At 48.0% G+C, this 14813-nt stretch overlaps 4 protein-coding genes across 4 annotated transcripts; 1 reads left to right on the top strand and 3 right to left on the bottom strand.

The window, feature by feature from the left end:
- The first annotated feature begins 114 nt into the window (after positions 1–114).
- Positions 115–1178, top strand: FOBCDRAFT_224004 (NUDIX hydrolase domain-like protein). Its single transcript, XM_031184605.3, has one exon. It carries the CDS (start codon positions 498–500, stop codon positions 1086–1088), a length of 591 nt encoding a protein of 196 aa, XP_031040247.2. The 5' UTR covers positions 115–497; the 3' UTR covers positions 1089–1178.
- FOBCDRAFT_224001 (major facilitator superfamily domain-containing protein) lies at positions 1179–2990 on the bottom strand. The gene is made up of 4 exons (XM_059609646.1): positions 2670–2990; positions 1702–2622; positions 1605–1652; positions 1179–1552 (listed from the first exon to the last, which is right to left on the bottom strand). The coding sequence occupies exons 1-4, from the start codon at positions 2899–2901 to the stop codon at positions 1362–1364; spliced, it is 1392 nt and encodes a 463-aa protein (XP_059464950.1). The 5' UTR covers positions 2902–2990; the 3' UTR covers positions 1179–1361.
- A 2201-nt stretch (positions 2991–5191) lies between these two features.
- On the bottom strand, positions 5192–9321 carry FOBCDRAFT_293545 (uncharacterized protein; the record flags this gene model as incomplete). Its single annotated transcript, XM_054704684.2, has 10 exons — positions 5192–5623; positions 5672–5874; positions 5920–6064; positions 6158–6283; positions 6337–6667; positions 6717–6887; positions 6937–6967; positions 7018–7178; positions 7237–8456; positions 8554–9321. The coding sequence occupies 10 exons, from the start codon at positions 9319–9321 to the stop codon at positions 5195–5197; spliced, it is 3585 nt and encodes a 1194-aa protein (XP_054560659.1).
- Positions 9322–11758: 2437 nt separating this feature from the next.
- On the bottom strand, positions 11759–13130 carry FOBCDRAFT_293536 (uncharacterized protein; the record flags this gene model as incomplete). The annotated part of the gene is made up of 1 exon (XM_031184593.3): positions 11759–13130. One exon carries the CDS (start codon positions 13128–13130, stop codon positions 11967–11969), a length of 1164 nt encoding a protein of 387 aa, XP_031040235.2. The 3' UTR covers positions 11759–11966.
- Positions 13131–14813: the final 1683 nt, after the last annotated feature.

The following is a 14813-nucleotide window of genomic DNA, read 5'->3' as shown; positions in this document are numbered from 1 at the left end:
GCAATAGCGATAAGAAGTACATGCTGGGAAAAGTGGATGTCTTGACGGGTTTGATCGCAGGATTCGTACATGTACCTACGGACGGCTGCCTCTCATGTACCTTACCCAGTTGGCTCCGTAGCCTCGAGATGTTAGAGTAAAATAAGAAGTGTGTATGATTGGATTGTCTGGGTCTTGGTTTGAGTGAGCGAGTAAGTAAGTGATATGAGATGAGAGGCTAGCCTGGCCTTTTAAAACAAATTATCATATAAACACTCGTGTAAGAGATTGTCTTGCGAACTGGAAAATTGAAATGAGCCGCTTGACTTTTATTGTTGCCTAGGTATGGATATTAGGCAGACATGAAAATTATGGCGATAGCTTGTTTATGAGTGAGTGAGTGAGGTGAGGCATTAGCGTCAACAAGCAGGTCTAATACCGGGGCATTTCTCAGTCGCAGCATCATCTTATTCTCATCTCTTCAACTTCAACTTCATCTTCACACACAGCAACACAAAATGACGGACAAACAAGAAACGAACCTCTCCCCCCCAGAGTTAAACTTCACTTTCGACGAGTCTGTCGCAGAATGGAACGTCAATCACCGCGAGTGGCTGAAAACTCACGACAAAACATGGGACTCGCTCGCAACAGGCGCCCTCGTCTTCGACACCTCCAACCGCATTCTCCTTCTCCAAAGAGCACCAGACGATAGTATGCCTAACAAATGGGAGATTCCAGGCGGTGCTTGTGACGACGAAGACGAAACTGTTCTGTACGGTTGTGCGCGTGAGCTTTGGGAGGAGGCAGGTCTGAGACTGCGACACATTCGACGTGTTATTCCTGATGGGCCAAATGGAAAACCTGGAGCTGTTTTTACGAATAGAACGGGGAAGAGGTTCTTTTGCAAGTTTAGCTTTGAGGTTGATGTTGAGGATACAGCTGAGGTCAAGCTGGATCCGAAGGAGCATCAGGATTATGTTTGGGCGACGGAGGACGAGGCTAAGGGGCAGAAGATGGGGGAGAGGGAGATCCCACTGACGAATGGATTGATGGTGAGGTTGATTGAGAAAGGGTTTGCCATGAGAAGAGACAACAAGGGGCGGTGATGATGTGATACGTTACTCCTCTTTATATGCCGAAAGGCTCTTGCTTTGTTCGGTGATTATGGGATCATATTATTATTAGAGTAAAGTAATAACTCAGTACAATCTTGAAACTCCTTAATACCCATTTTCCTTTATTTCATCCAGCGCCGGATTAGGTATATTTTCCAGTCTCCATATGTCATAACCCAAACTCCCATGAAATTGACCAACCACACCCAATTTAGTCAAATTCAGATTTGCAAATAATGAGACGTATTCAGGTACTCTTTGAAATTAAATGATAGTCTTGGGAGACAGCCACCTCCCAATGAGAAGAGCTCGGGCTGCAAAGTAGCAAGCTCCTCCAACAGCAGTCATGCCAGTGAAGAGACCAGCCAGAGCTTGAGGGCCCATGTTCTCGAGCATGGCACCACTTGTAGGGAGAGCGATGAGCAGTGCGAAGGCGGTGACAAAGTTCATCATGCCTGGAGCAGTGGTTAGCTACAGTCGAAGTTGACTATAAGAGGGTAGACTCGCCATAATATCGACCATAGTCCTTGGCTTCACATGTTTTGCCCATACAGACTTTTATTTATCAGCCTGTTCTTATATCAATGATGCTTAAGGTACTTACCTGGAGTAATGGAGAGAAAAGACCCAGACCCAAATCCCCAGATAGCAGACCAGGCGTACAGAGCAGTAGCTGACCTGGTACCAAACGGAACAAGCAGAGCCCCCATAAAGACGACAGTAAACACCAAAGTAGCAAGTAGAACATTGAAGTGCCCATACTTGTCGCCAATGACTCCGGGAATGATTCGGCCGAATGTGCTCGCCGCCCCAACAATAGAAAGAAGAGTATATCCATTCTCGGCAGTGAAGCCGACCCGAGTAGAAATGGACGGTAGAAGACCCGAGATACTGAAGATGACAAACTCAAACATGAAGATACCGGCTGTAACAAAACAGAATGCGGGTGATTGAAAGGCAGTGAAGTTGAGTGTTGAGCTCTTGGGGGCGGGTTGGCCATTTGTTGATGATTTGTAGATCTTGTTGAAGGCGGTGAAGCAGAGAATGGCAGGGAGGAGAAGACCTGCTGATATAAACGCCATAATTCGCATTGACCATTGCCAGCCGAGATTGGGATACGTTGACCGTAGAATGATAGGGAATATGACAGCGCCGATAGACGATCCTGCAAGTGTAATACCCATGGCGAGACCTCGCTTGCGGACAAACAGCTTTCCCACGATGGCGATGGCTACAACCATTGTCATAGCAGCGCCGATACTCCCGAATACTCCCAGGCAGAGCATGAAGTGCCAGTAGTTGCGACATTCGGCCATGAGGAGAAACATGGCCACATAAAGAACTGCCCCAACAGGACCGATGACATTGGGCCCATGGACATCGACCATCGGACCGACTTGGACGTTGAGAATGAGCGAGAGGAAGAGAAACAGGCCGCTGATCCATCCAACTTCGCCTTCGCTGTAGTCGTGCAGTTGGTTCATGCTTAGATATGTTTGGACTGTACCCAACGAGTTCATGAAGCCTTTTCTTAAGTCAGTCATTGTTCTACTGTTGGAGTGGCCGACTTACCGAATGTAGGTATCAAAGTTAGAAAAGATCCAAGGACGCAGATCCATGCACTGACTGTCTTTTCGACATCTTGTCTCGAGTCTACGTCAGGTTGTGCTTCGGCGTCTGGGTTGATGTTCGACACTGTAGCTGTGATGGGATCAAGACCGAATGCCGCCCAGTTGGTATTCTCCTGAAAACTACTCCGTTGAACATTTTGCTCCTGTCGTGTTGAATCAACCATGACTTTCATCTTGAATAGAATTCAATTTCCTTTGCCTTATCAAAAAGTGAAGAGTGTCAGATGTAGCCATGCATATAAGAATTATACGGAAGTGGTCCCGCCACGTTAAATCTTTTCTCTTTTGCCAGTCACTTACACAAAACAAACAAGACTAAACTAGCGACGAATTAGGAAAATAGACTGCATCTAGACTCCGCTCATGGCAGTTTCTAGCGTCGAAACCACGCCCTACGGACCTCCTCGACCGGATCGGAACTGGGTACCGATGGAGGGGCACTTGATAAGATCTCATATTACATGCGATTTATGGCTTAAGCGAAAGATGCTCTCATTGTCGGTGAGAACATGGTCAGTGGCGTTGCGGGACCGGAACTTGTGGAGTCGCCGAGTCTTCTGGGGGAAAGGATATGGCAACTTTTGCATGAGGTTGCGTTGCTAAGACTGCTGATAGGGTCATTCATTGTGTTGCGGCTTCGGTGTGAGTTACTCTTCTAGTTCTCAGGTGGTGGAGGACGTTTCCATGATGAGTGTAATAAGCTTAAACCCATGCCAAGTCTCATCATCGTATCATTAAATGTTTCATCTATATATAAGCTGCTCAGAGGTGACTCATAGCCAGTTGAACCTCTTGGAGAAGGGTTCCCTTGTCTTGCTTCCCCTCGGTAAGCTATCAGTGATTACGAGGTGAGTTTGTGATACGCACCATCATTGGCACAGCAGCTTAATCAAGACACCGATGTGTTCTTACAAGAGCCTCGAACTTCTCATGATACCGAGTACCAGTCAATACTAGAAACAGTCCTGCCCAAACTTCACCCCTCTTCAACTGAGGTTGCTCTTCTTTATCACCTCCGTGACAATGCCTTATCCTAAGATGAGAGTAGGAGTGAAGAACCACTCAGCCAGGCCAACTGTATTCGGTCCCAAATAGTTGTATCTAATTCATTGGATTGCTGTCGTGCCTCTTCCTCTGCTCCCTCTTAGGCCCCCTCGCTTTAATGAGAGCAACGATCGTAGGCCATTAACTTATACCGAGTCTCCATAATCACCACAAACCTCAGTGACGGGGTCACACAAATGGTAACACCATGACAAAGCTTTTCTCGCCCTACTGTACTCGACAGTGACCAACAACAACATCACCAGCAGCAATGCCGCTTTACTTTCATTCTGTGCCTTTAAAACGGGCCAAATCTCAGGGGTAAAGTATACTCTCCTTCTTTTGCACGACTTGACCAATTTCACAGCACATTATAAATTACCATGACAATGGCCTTGGACACGAATACCCCCTATATCTATAATCTCTTCTCCGAATGTATCGCCCATTTCGATGCAGTTGAAAGTGGGATAAGACATCAGCCCGCTACAGTCAAACAGTCCTTGCCTTCGCGAGAAGATGTCTCAAAGCCCGCCAAGACTTTTATAGATGGGGTATAAGTAACGGAGCGAATCGCCATCCAACATCTACGATATCTTTGGACTACAAGCTTCGTAGCCAGGATTATACTAGATCGACAATTCTGTCACAGCTTGGGCACCTGGCCGAGGATCTGGAATCTTGTGAGTAGTAGTATTGATTCAAGATGATCGTACTGATTTCATCATGTAGTTCAAAAGATATGCGAAGGCGTGAGTTTGCGGGGTGACGCCAGGTATATATTTGGGAGAGTTGAAAATGTGGTAGCTGAGTTAATACGATTTCTCGGTCACCTACCAATGGAACTATGGCTTGAGCCCGAGAAATGAGAACTCCATTGATCCATATACACCTATGCATATATACATAGAAAGGGCTCAAAATAGGTTTCTAATGAGAAAATAAAGTTAGACGTTTTGATACCTTCGGAACGCCAGAGTCGTGTTCGTGCCTCCATATATGTGCCCGATTTATCACTTTAACTTCACCTAGGTAGTCGTATGGATATATTGATAATCAAGAACCTCGAACGCTGGTGGACTTGCGATTTTGCAGGATCTTAACCATTCTCTAGGTGCTTTATATATTCTCATGCCAGTCATTGAACCCCTCCTCGTCACTTTATTTGGCTAACGGAGAGTAAGTCTGAGATATGTAGTTGATGGCATAAACGCCTTATCTATGTCTATCTTGAGGCAACACTTAACTAACTAAATACCACTCTCTCAAAGCATTGCTGTTACTTCGTGGGTAGTCATGGACTCGTAATGCTAGGACATGAACCTCCTCTTCTGGCTCATTGTTCTCCTTTGTACCTCTGTCATGGATTTATCATGTCATGATTATTTCTATAACGCGACATTATAAATGTGGCAGCACGCTTCATGCTGCTTGTCTGCCCTGTGGGCTTCCTCGATAGCTTCCTCTGCCACGTCGGCCACGGTACCAAGGGGGTCGTCCTCGTCGACCACCGCGACCACGACGACGTGGGGTGGAACTGATGGGGTTCTCTCTGGGTTCCGAGATTTCATTGCTGCCGTGCTTGACACCGTCAGTGGTGTTTGTTCCCGCAGTCACACCATCTTCGCCTTGTGGATCTTTATAATTTGATGATAAGCATGTCGCGCTTCTACCTGGCATGGTAGGTTGCGCTTTTTGTTCAGCGCTTTGTTTGTCGGAGCATCGATCGATGGTGCTATCCTGAACCTTCACCGCCCGGGAAGCTGAAGAAAGCGCTTGGTTGTGCTCGGTGGCAACAGGAATTTGGGATCCTGTACTCGTCTTCATAGGAGGCAGTGTAACTCGACGATGCTTCTTATATCAGATACAATGACCATAACATATTTTCTTGTCACTTACTGGAGACATCTGCTTCCCTGTCGACGACAGGAGGAGCTCATTGTCCACGTCGGCTCCATCGGAGCCCTGAGATGCTTGAGATGGTTCGCTCTTCGACTGGGCACGACGAGAATAGTACGGCAGCTTATATTCAAAAATCTGACTCTCTGCCACGTCTCGTTTCTTCGTCTCCCCTTCAGCTTCATCTCCACCTTTGACCAAAGCTAGAAGAGTCAGTAGAGTACAGGAACTTGGTGCATTGTGCTTACGCTCCAAGGCTTTTGCTTCGTCAAATTGTTTCGCTTGTTTTTTTTTCAGAGCACGGCCAACGGCTGCAATAAATGCTCTCCTTTTCTCGCTGGAGTCCGTAGCTGGCGTTGTAGTGTCGCCGCTACTCGTAATGGTTCGACCCTCCTATGGCCGGCCAGTCACGGCTATCGTCTTCAAAGTCTTCTCATCTTGTTCGGCAACCTCGTCAGACCACTGTCGGCTCGTTTGTGAGCTTACATTTATCAGTCCGTCTTGAGCGGCAGAGCTGGTCGATGCCTCAGAAGTCCTAGTCTCCATGGATTTCCTGATCTTGGCCAACCTGCGAGGAGTAAATGTAGCGGCAACTGGATTCAACCGGGTTCCCTGCAAGTAAAGGTTAGAATCACCAAAGACTATTTATCTTCGGCTGAAACTACCTCTTGCTTGCGACCTTGGGTAACGGTATCATCCTCTGCGCTGGCTCTGGCTTCAGATGACTTCGGTTGTTCATTGGTTGCTGTTGTCGGCTTGTTGACTTTTGATAGTTCGGTTCTGGTCTGCTCTGAGGATAGGTCGTTAACAAATCCTGCTTGGCCAGCCGAGACATCAGCGTCTTCCTCCTTGGTTCGCACAAAGACCTGCTTTGACCAAAGATCGGCGTATCTCCCACCAGCCACGATTAATTCGTCATGGTTCCCTTGCTCAAGTATCTCGCCATTTTCAACTACAATAATCCGGTCTGCGTTCATAATCGTTGAAAGACGGTGGCTTTGTGAATTAGCATAATCTGAAAGACACTGACATGCGATAAACTTACGCGACGATGAACGTGGTTCGGCCCTGGCACAGCCTCTTGAAAGATATCTGAATCTGTTGTTCTGTATCCGTGTCAACCGCACTGGTGGCTTCATCGAGCAGAACAATGTCCGGCTTCTTCAACATTGCTCGAGCAATTGCAATTCGCTGAAGCTCACCGCCAGACAGTTTCCTACATAAGTCAGCGTAGAATTCTATAGTGATATCCAAGGTTCGCTTACACGCCGCGCTCTCCAACCCGTGTCTTGTATCCTGTTAAAGTTAGCAATTGTTTGATAGGTAACTCAGAGCTGTTCCCATACCATGGGTGAAGCCTTTGATCTTATCATGAATGCAAGCGGCTTGACATGCTTCAAACACTTCCTCATCGGTCGCGGTTATCCTTCCATATCGTACATTGTTCATAATCGTGTCGTCAAACAGAATTGGATTCTGAGGAACGACTCCAATTCGATCGCGAAGACTAGTTAGTTGTGTTAGTGCTAAGTGTCAAGTGACCATTAGTTAGGATAAGGTCTTACCTGAACAGATCAACATCTCGTATGTCTTGACCATCGATGCAAATACGGCCATCGCCCACATCGTAAAATCGATCAAGGAGTTTGATGAGTGTAGATTTTCCTGCTCCTGTGGCGCCTACGAAAGCGACTGTCTGGCCAGCAGGAACATGGAAGCTGACATTCTTGATGATGCCCTTCTTCTTGTCATAACTGAAAGAAACTCGTTCAAAATCGACCTCCCCAGCTACGAACTTCAACGGTCTAGCTCCCTTCTGATTTTCAACTGATGGCTGAGTTCTCATGATGTCCAGCAGGCGCTCGGCATCGATGAAATCATCGCTGACGTTCTTTCCCAACTTCGCAAAGAACTGAAGCGGTGATGTCAATTGCGCCCAATACATCAAAAGCATTGCAAATTGTCCAGATGTTGCGTGACCTGCTCTGATACGGTATACTGCCAGAAATGCGCTCGCGAGAAGACCAGATGTCAGGACCAGGGTTTGAAATCCGATTGAGATATACCACCCAAGCACATATTGCTGCTCTCTAAGCCAACGATTTGTGACTGCATTGGCGTGTCGATTGTCTTCGTAACCGATCTGATTGAATGCGCTAACTGTCTGCCACCCAAGGAAGCCAGACTGGCGCACATAGTGTTCTTCATATAGTGCATTGACACGATTGCGGCTTGCAGTTTTGGAGTTAGCAACAAGTTTGCTGGCAATAAGAAGGAAGAAGACACCGGTAGCCACGGTAATAAGTCCTTCGTAGGGGCCAAAGGTGATAGAAAGGTAGACAATAGCCACCCCCATATCAATGAGCATGGGCACAGCATAGAGCAAGACATTCTCAATAACATTGGAAACCGCACTGCCCCCATAGATCGCCATCATCATATCTGATGAGCTTTTTGAGTCGTGGAAATCTGCTGAAAGATGCATCATGTGCGAGTAGGCTGCTCGTGTCAATGCGTCGTGGGAATAGTACTTAACAGGAACCCAGAGCCATTGACGCACAAGCTCGATACCCGACTCAGAAGCAGCTAAGCGGAGGGCAGCAAATACAAGAACCGAAATCCACGGATTGCTGTTACCGAAACCATTCAGGCTGTCCATGATAATGCCTGTCTGGCGAGGGATGAGTAGGTGAAGAGCATTGGATGCGAACAGGCATAGGCACACGGCCGCAGCACGAAGTTGCAGGCCAACATTACCGACAGGCCAGACGTATGGAAAAAGAATCTTGTTATGAGTCAGCGCAATGACCCTTACACAGTTACAAGCAGTGGTATTAGTTGGGGGCTCAATTGGTGAATATGTGCAAGTATTCTTCACTTACCTTGAAGCCTTTGGCGTACTCAAACCAGTTCCCACCTTCCTCGAGCCTCTTCTTCATAGCCTCTTTGGCCTCTCTCTCTCGGCGTTCCCAACTATACTCCGGGGCCTCTTCTTCTTCTTCTTCTTCTTCCTCGGCCTGGAGGGTCGATCCATATCCAGATTCCCGACTGGTCGGACTGTCAGGTGATGTAGTTGTAACTTTGGGTAACAATGGTTCCTGCTCTTCATCGGATTTCAATTTTACAGAAAAGCCAGCAGCGAACAAACTAGCGAGTGATATGAAAGACAGGCAACGAATGCTGATGCTAACGCTTGCAAGGATGCTGAAGATATCGAATGGGGAGAACAATCCCGAAATAGCAGACAGTACAGTGATTGCAATATCAAAAGACAGGCCAAGCAACCAAGACCCGATGAAAGGATAGAAGGGGCCCTCTTCAGTGTCGAGGCAGCGACTGAGTTGGATCCCGAACGCCAGAATGCAAGCCAGATGTCCAATGATGATGTGATCTTCTGCTGGCCAGTTCTGTGAGAGGACCGCCCGAGCCCCAAGCAGCAACAACTGGGTAGTGTATGTCAGGATGCACAGGAGGTAGAAGACGAGTGTCAGCCGTCGGTTGGGACATTTCTTCTTTCGCTCATCTTTGTCAGGAGAGTGTACTGTACAGGCCGAAACGAGTGAGGCGAAGAAAAAGTAGATGAAAACGAGAGCTGGGTACAAGTAGTACAGGATCACCAAGGCGGTTTCCGCGGGTGAGTTGGCCGCCATAGTGGCTAAGTTTGGATCGAGCATCTGCATCGATCAGGAAGATGAAGCTCTGAAGATTCCAGACAAAGTCGACTGAAACAATGAGCGGGATTCCAATTAAGTGGCGAAGCTGGCAACTTGAGAGCAAGATAAGGTATGCAGGAAGCGGCCAAGAAAGAGTGTATGAAGTACCCTTGGGGGGAAAGCGAATGACAAGAAATGGGGAAAAGCGTAACCTCTCGATCCGCCGTAGCAAAGATTGCACTCACCGGTCGTAACCGGGATGTAATACTGATAGCGGGAACCGGCGTTGAAGGAGAATTTGAGGATGAAGAAGTTCAGTTTAAGGCCAAGAGTTGAGTATCACAAAATGCGGTGGGACGTAACAAACGGGATCTCTCCTGCGCGTTTGCGTTCGCACTGGGCTGCTTCTTTCCTTCCTCGAGTTACCTGAACAAGGTCCAATCAATCAGGCAAGTCAGCTGCTTGCGATTACCAAAATGTCTTGGTCTGTCTGGTATGCGGGAAGGTGCGATGCGCGGTCGGATATTCCAGGTTGGCCTGTTCCGTCCCGTCTGTGGCTCGGGTAGTACAAGACACTTTAACCTCAGGTGAGGTGAGGTAGTCGCCAGCGGTGAAAAAGTCTTCTTCCTCACGCGCTCATTCAATCGTCGGTAAATCTGAAGCGAAATCCGTCCAATTCTTTCGGTGACAACGTACGATGAAACATGTATTTCCAATGCTTTCCTTGCAACCAATTGAGTCACGAAGACACAATGGTGATGTCTGCTTTCGACAAGGGGATGTGGATGATAGGCGCTTTGCTCTGACGAGCTTGACGATTTTTACTTCGCCTAAAACCTCCCCCGACTAATGCGCTTGTTATTGAAGCCCGGCCTCAAGAGAAACTTCAGAGCGGCATCTAACAGCACTGATGTCTCGATATTTGTTGAAGAGGCCCAGCGGATGTTTATTGCTGAGGCGTCGAGGAATTTCCACGCCGTGAGGTAATGAATACCTTGTATGATGATGCCTGTCAGAGTGTCTGCTAAATTTGGGAAGTCGAGGGCAACTCCAATTCGATTTCTCGCGGAACTGAGAAGCTTTTCGAATGCCGACTTGCAAGTAAAGGGTTTGAAAGAAGGAATCCTAGCGTTTGCAGAATCGTCCAGCTTGAAATATATTCAGGGCAAGATTCGATGTGGCTCAACTTCTCAAAGGGGCATACTTCCTTAACTTGCGACAAGGGTACATTAGTCGTTACGAAGCTATCCTTATGGGCCATACCCACTCCAGTCTGGCCATCTTCACCGGCTCATGCGCCTTGCAAAGGCTGATTGGTGTGTAGCCAGTCTTCAACGACTTGGGATCGCCTCGCGGAATGGAACCCCTGGTTTACGGTCAGCAGCGATGTTACAAGGGAACGTGATGCTGTCACCGCTGAATTACCGACCGCTGGGGAGATCTCCAACAACCCGCATTGCCCCCCTGCTCCAGCCCCAGCCCCAGTCCCAGCTGAGGCTCAACCCAGGCTCAAGATGCACTACAACAACTTGGTCATGTGTCTGCGGATTTCTCTATAACCTCCTGCCAATTCATACCGCCGGACCCGGGCTCAGAGCGTTGCGCACTTTCTTGTCTAGCCGTATCACTGCCGCAACATCTTAGCGTTCTCCGGAGCTATGCGATTGCACTGCGAGACCTCAAGTATCGAACCATGCTTTGTCTGTGTCGAGCCGGACCAAATCAAAACAGATGGATCTGAATTCACAACACTGCACCATCTGTTCTGCGAATACATGCAGACAACACTGATCACTAAAAGTCTGTTCGTCATTTCAGGCACCCCAGTGGTAGAAATTGGATGGACATGGAATTCATTTTGTATTCATCCGACTTAGTTAAGCTTGGCGTTGAGCATTTTCCATCAGCCCATTATCCTCAACCCTGCTCTCCAACGATATTGACATGAATCTCCTCATTCAATACAATGACGTGCAGGTTCAAGGTGGCGATTGAGAATTTTTGGCCCATCAACCTAGTGGGTCACTCCGATGCCATCACCACATTCGGCATGCTCTAATGCAGACGTTCGATTAGCTGCAGGGGAAACATGAGATCTGGGATCACCCCACACTCTTCGATCTGGAACAACAGCGATCCACCTCGTATTTAGGCATTTGACACGCTCACAACGCTCTAATCTGTGAAAACTCCAATGAAGCTCGGAACTTAGTGGGACACGTCTGCATCACCTAATAGCCATTGCCTCATTTACCATGAGTTCAGCAAGCAATGAATATACTACGACGATGTACACTGAAGGAGGATGAGTGCCTCGGGCCATTGAGCTTCGAAAACATAAGAGGATAAGCACGACAAGCAGATCACGGCCAGCTGGTTCGGCTGTTAAGTAAGAGCTCACCCCTCTTTGCATTTCAATGAGAAACCAGTTGATCTTAACTTCTGGATTGCTGGATAATATAAAAACATATTGGCTAACCTCCCTTGATACAGAACGCTCACATGTCACTCTCAAGCCAAAAACGCCTTCACCCATGCTCGTATATACAAAATAGCTTTTGCCTCAGTCCGCTTTCGAAAATCTCAATCAAGCTACAAGATCGTAATGCCCAAAGCGGCGGTACAGGATCATAGCCTCGTTACTAAAATCCCCATGAAGGATTCCAACTGATAACATCCACATGCTGGGGTGGAGGTCCCATACCGACATATACCTCGGATTCGGGATGATGAAGTGGTGTCATGCTGGTGAGCGGTTGACTATGCAGCTGGATTGACCCTTTGTTGTAAGGGTTCATTGGCATCTCGAAGATTTCCTCTCCAACCTCTGATGATGAGGCATGACCTGTTTGGAAAGGCTGTGACCAGGCTGGCGAGACTCCTTCAAACTCAGGAGTAGGCACACCCAGGGATTCAGTGGGGCTGGTGCCGCTATGGCATGAACCTCGACGATATGGGCTCATGGGGTCATTGTCGGGCTGGAAGGCCGATGAACAAGAAAGCAGGCCATCAACTGTCTTCTTGGCTTCATTGGCGATATATTTCTGAATCAGTACACAGTTGCAGTCTGTGTGTTGCAGCAATTGCGTTTTCAGGTGATATATCTCAGCTGTCAATGAGTCAAAGCATGAGGAAAGATATCGGTTCTGGTCTTCCATGGCTTGTTCCTGGGAAGCAAGGGCAGATGCTTCGTCTCGTTTTCGAAGACGACACTTGGTCGCGGCTATCCTGTTGCGTTCAAGAATACGTCGACGTCGAGGGTCCTTAGGAAGGTCGTCCTCATCAAGCTCAATCTCCTGATGAAACTTCCCCGACTCCTTGGCTCCTCCTTTGGGCTTGCGGCCGCGCTTCTTCTGCTTTGGGGAACTGGGCACAGCTCTGGGGCCACTATCTTCTTTGGGGGTGATGATGCTTAACTGGGACGGTTTTCGATTTCGAGCCCGACGGGTAGGCTTTTGCTCGATCTCGCTACTTGGCAATGTAGCCAAAGAAGGAAAAGGGTCATTGGGTGCATTGGGTGCATTGGATGCCGGGTTATACTGGAATGGTGCTTGCATAAAGCCAAGTGCCAGTTCTTGTGGGCGAGGAGAACCACCTATGGCCTCTTCAAAGAAGGAAGGGTCTTGAACTTGTGCAGGGACAGGCTGGTATCCCATGTTTCCTCGACATGTGGGCGATGGTGTTCTAGTATAATATGGAGAAGGGGTCATGATATATCCTGGTGATGGGGTTGCGGTCATAATGTTCATGGGATTTCCAAATGGAGGTTCCATATGGTGAGGATAAGAGTGTACAAAGGCAGCCATTGGAGTCTTGTACTCTGTCCGGTCGAACAGATTGCAGTTGATTCTTATATCGGGCTGCTCGGCAGAGTTGAGACGGAAACGTCAAAGGTCGAAATAAGAGTTGAATGGTTGGTCAGTCTTTGGTCAATTGGATTTAGCTGCTGATACAGCAAGGCAAAGAACAATACTTTGTTTTCCGAATTGACATAAAGAGATCAAAGAGGAGGGGAATAAGGGGATGGCGACTGAAGGACGGGGGGGTGTTCACTCAATATATGATAGGTATAATCCGAACGTCTTTACTCTAGGTCTTACGAAACAGTACGTTGTACTCAACACTCCTCCAGGGAACCAGGTCCATCAAATATGCACGGCAGCTCTCACCCCAGTGCAGCCACATTATACCAGCACGCCTGATTAGTGCTCAAGCAGAGGACGGCATAATCCAGGCAAGGCCGTGAGGGGAAAATAGACTTTCGATCAAAGTGGAAGAGCTTTAGACAACGCCTTCCATTGCTGCTGCGGCATGCTAGGGCCAACAACAAGCCCCTCAAGCCCTCAGATACCTTCCATCTTATTGGTCCGGACTCCTCTCGGATGGTACTCTTAGTCCATGTCTCCTCAGAGATGCCGAGTCTGCAACAGCTTCCTACAGGTCTGGAGAATGTGCATTGACTTGGACGCCCTCGCGTAATAACACATCAATCAAGTCTCATGGCTAACGGGGGACACATGTTGTGATGTGCCTAAGACTCTGTCATCCGTCGCATTTCGTCCGGAATTGAATGGGCTTCGAACTAAGTACGGAAGTCTGCAAACCGTTGTACCTGGAAGCAGGCACGGTGGCGTTTAAATTCCCATACTCCTGGAAGAGATGCTAGTATTTCCTTCAGACGACACTTGCCCAGGTCTCAATAGTTTCGGCCACCATCAGAAGCCACATTATCTGCATATTCTGGACCTGGTAAACCCATTTCAAATTGAAAGGGAAAACATCGAAGGTTCAAGTCTTGATGTGGCAATACCTATTCTCCAGCTGGTGTGGCACTTATCAAACTGAGAGGAAACGGTGAATTCCGAGGGTTGTTCTAACATCTGTTTAAAGAAGCGGCTGGCCCAGCGTCGTAAGCCAATTGCCGAGTATGATTGATCTAGACTCATTCACGCCAGCAAGCCTAAAAGACGATCGCTGCTTATGCTATACTTTCATGGCGATAGTCGAAGGATGTTAGCATTGCATAGCAAGCCGACAGCGGCCGAGCCCAAGCGGCCTGGATGTTAGGTCACAACAACTCGGCCGAAGACTCACGAACGAAAGCAACACTACATCGGAAAGAAAGCTTGATCCTTGGCAAGCTACATGGACCCCAGGCCCGGCCCATGTCTTCCTGCATCCGAGATGGGCGAACTCTGGGGCTAGACAAGGGACTAAGCTTAGGCCAAACTGATCAGGAACTTCAATACTAGCAGGATATGAACAGATCTTCTTAGCTCATCCTGAGCAACGAACCAGTGGGTGAGATGATCAACAAGCTTTCCGACGGCAGCGATGAACTAAAGCATCAGATTGAAGGTAAGTTAAGACATGTTCGGCATGGCGCAAAATAAGCCTGTGGCTCAGTTACGCGCAACGATTGATGTGAGACTTGATGAAGCATCTGCGGGGTTGGTATCGTCAAGCTGATGGGGTCGAAGATAGCATTA

This window comes from Fusarium oxysporum, chromosome V (assembly GCF_013085055.1).
Source record: "Fusarium oxysporum Fo47 chromosome V, complete sequence".
NCBI classification, from domain to species: Eukaryota; Fungi; Ascomycota; class Sordariomycetes; order Hypocreales; family Nectriaceae; genus Fusarium; species Fusarium oxysporum.
The sequence above is the reverse complement of the archived record's forward strand: the minus strand, read 5'-3'. Positions and strand labels throughout refer to the sequence as shown.

Bases quoted from the DNA above. Each gene is read 5' to 3' on its own strand.
- FOBCDRAFT_224004 (XM_031184605.3), top strand. From the start codon at position 498: ATGACGGACAAACAAGAAACGAACCTCTCCCCCCCAGAGTTAAACTTC.
- FOBCDRAFT_224001 (XM_059609646.1), bottom strand. From the start codon at position 2,901: ATGAAAGTCATGGTTGATTCAACACGACAGGAGCAAAATGTTCAACGG. The intron at 1,653-1,701 runs GTAAGTACCTTA...GATAAATAAAAG, and splicing joins TTTTCTCTCCATTACTCCAG to TCTGTATGGGCAAAACATGT. The intron at 1,553-1,604 runs GCGAGTCTACCC...CCACTGCTCCAG, and splicing joins GGACTATGGTCGATATTATG to GCATGATGAACTTTGTCACC.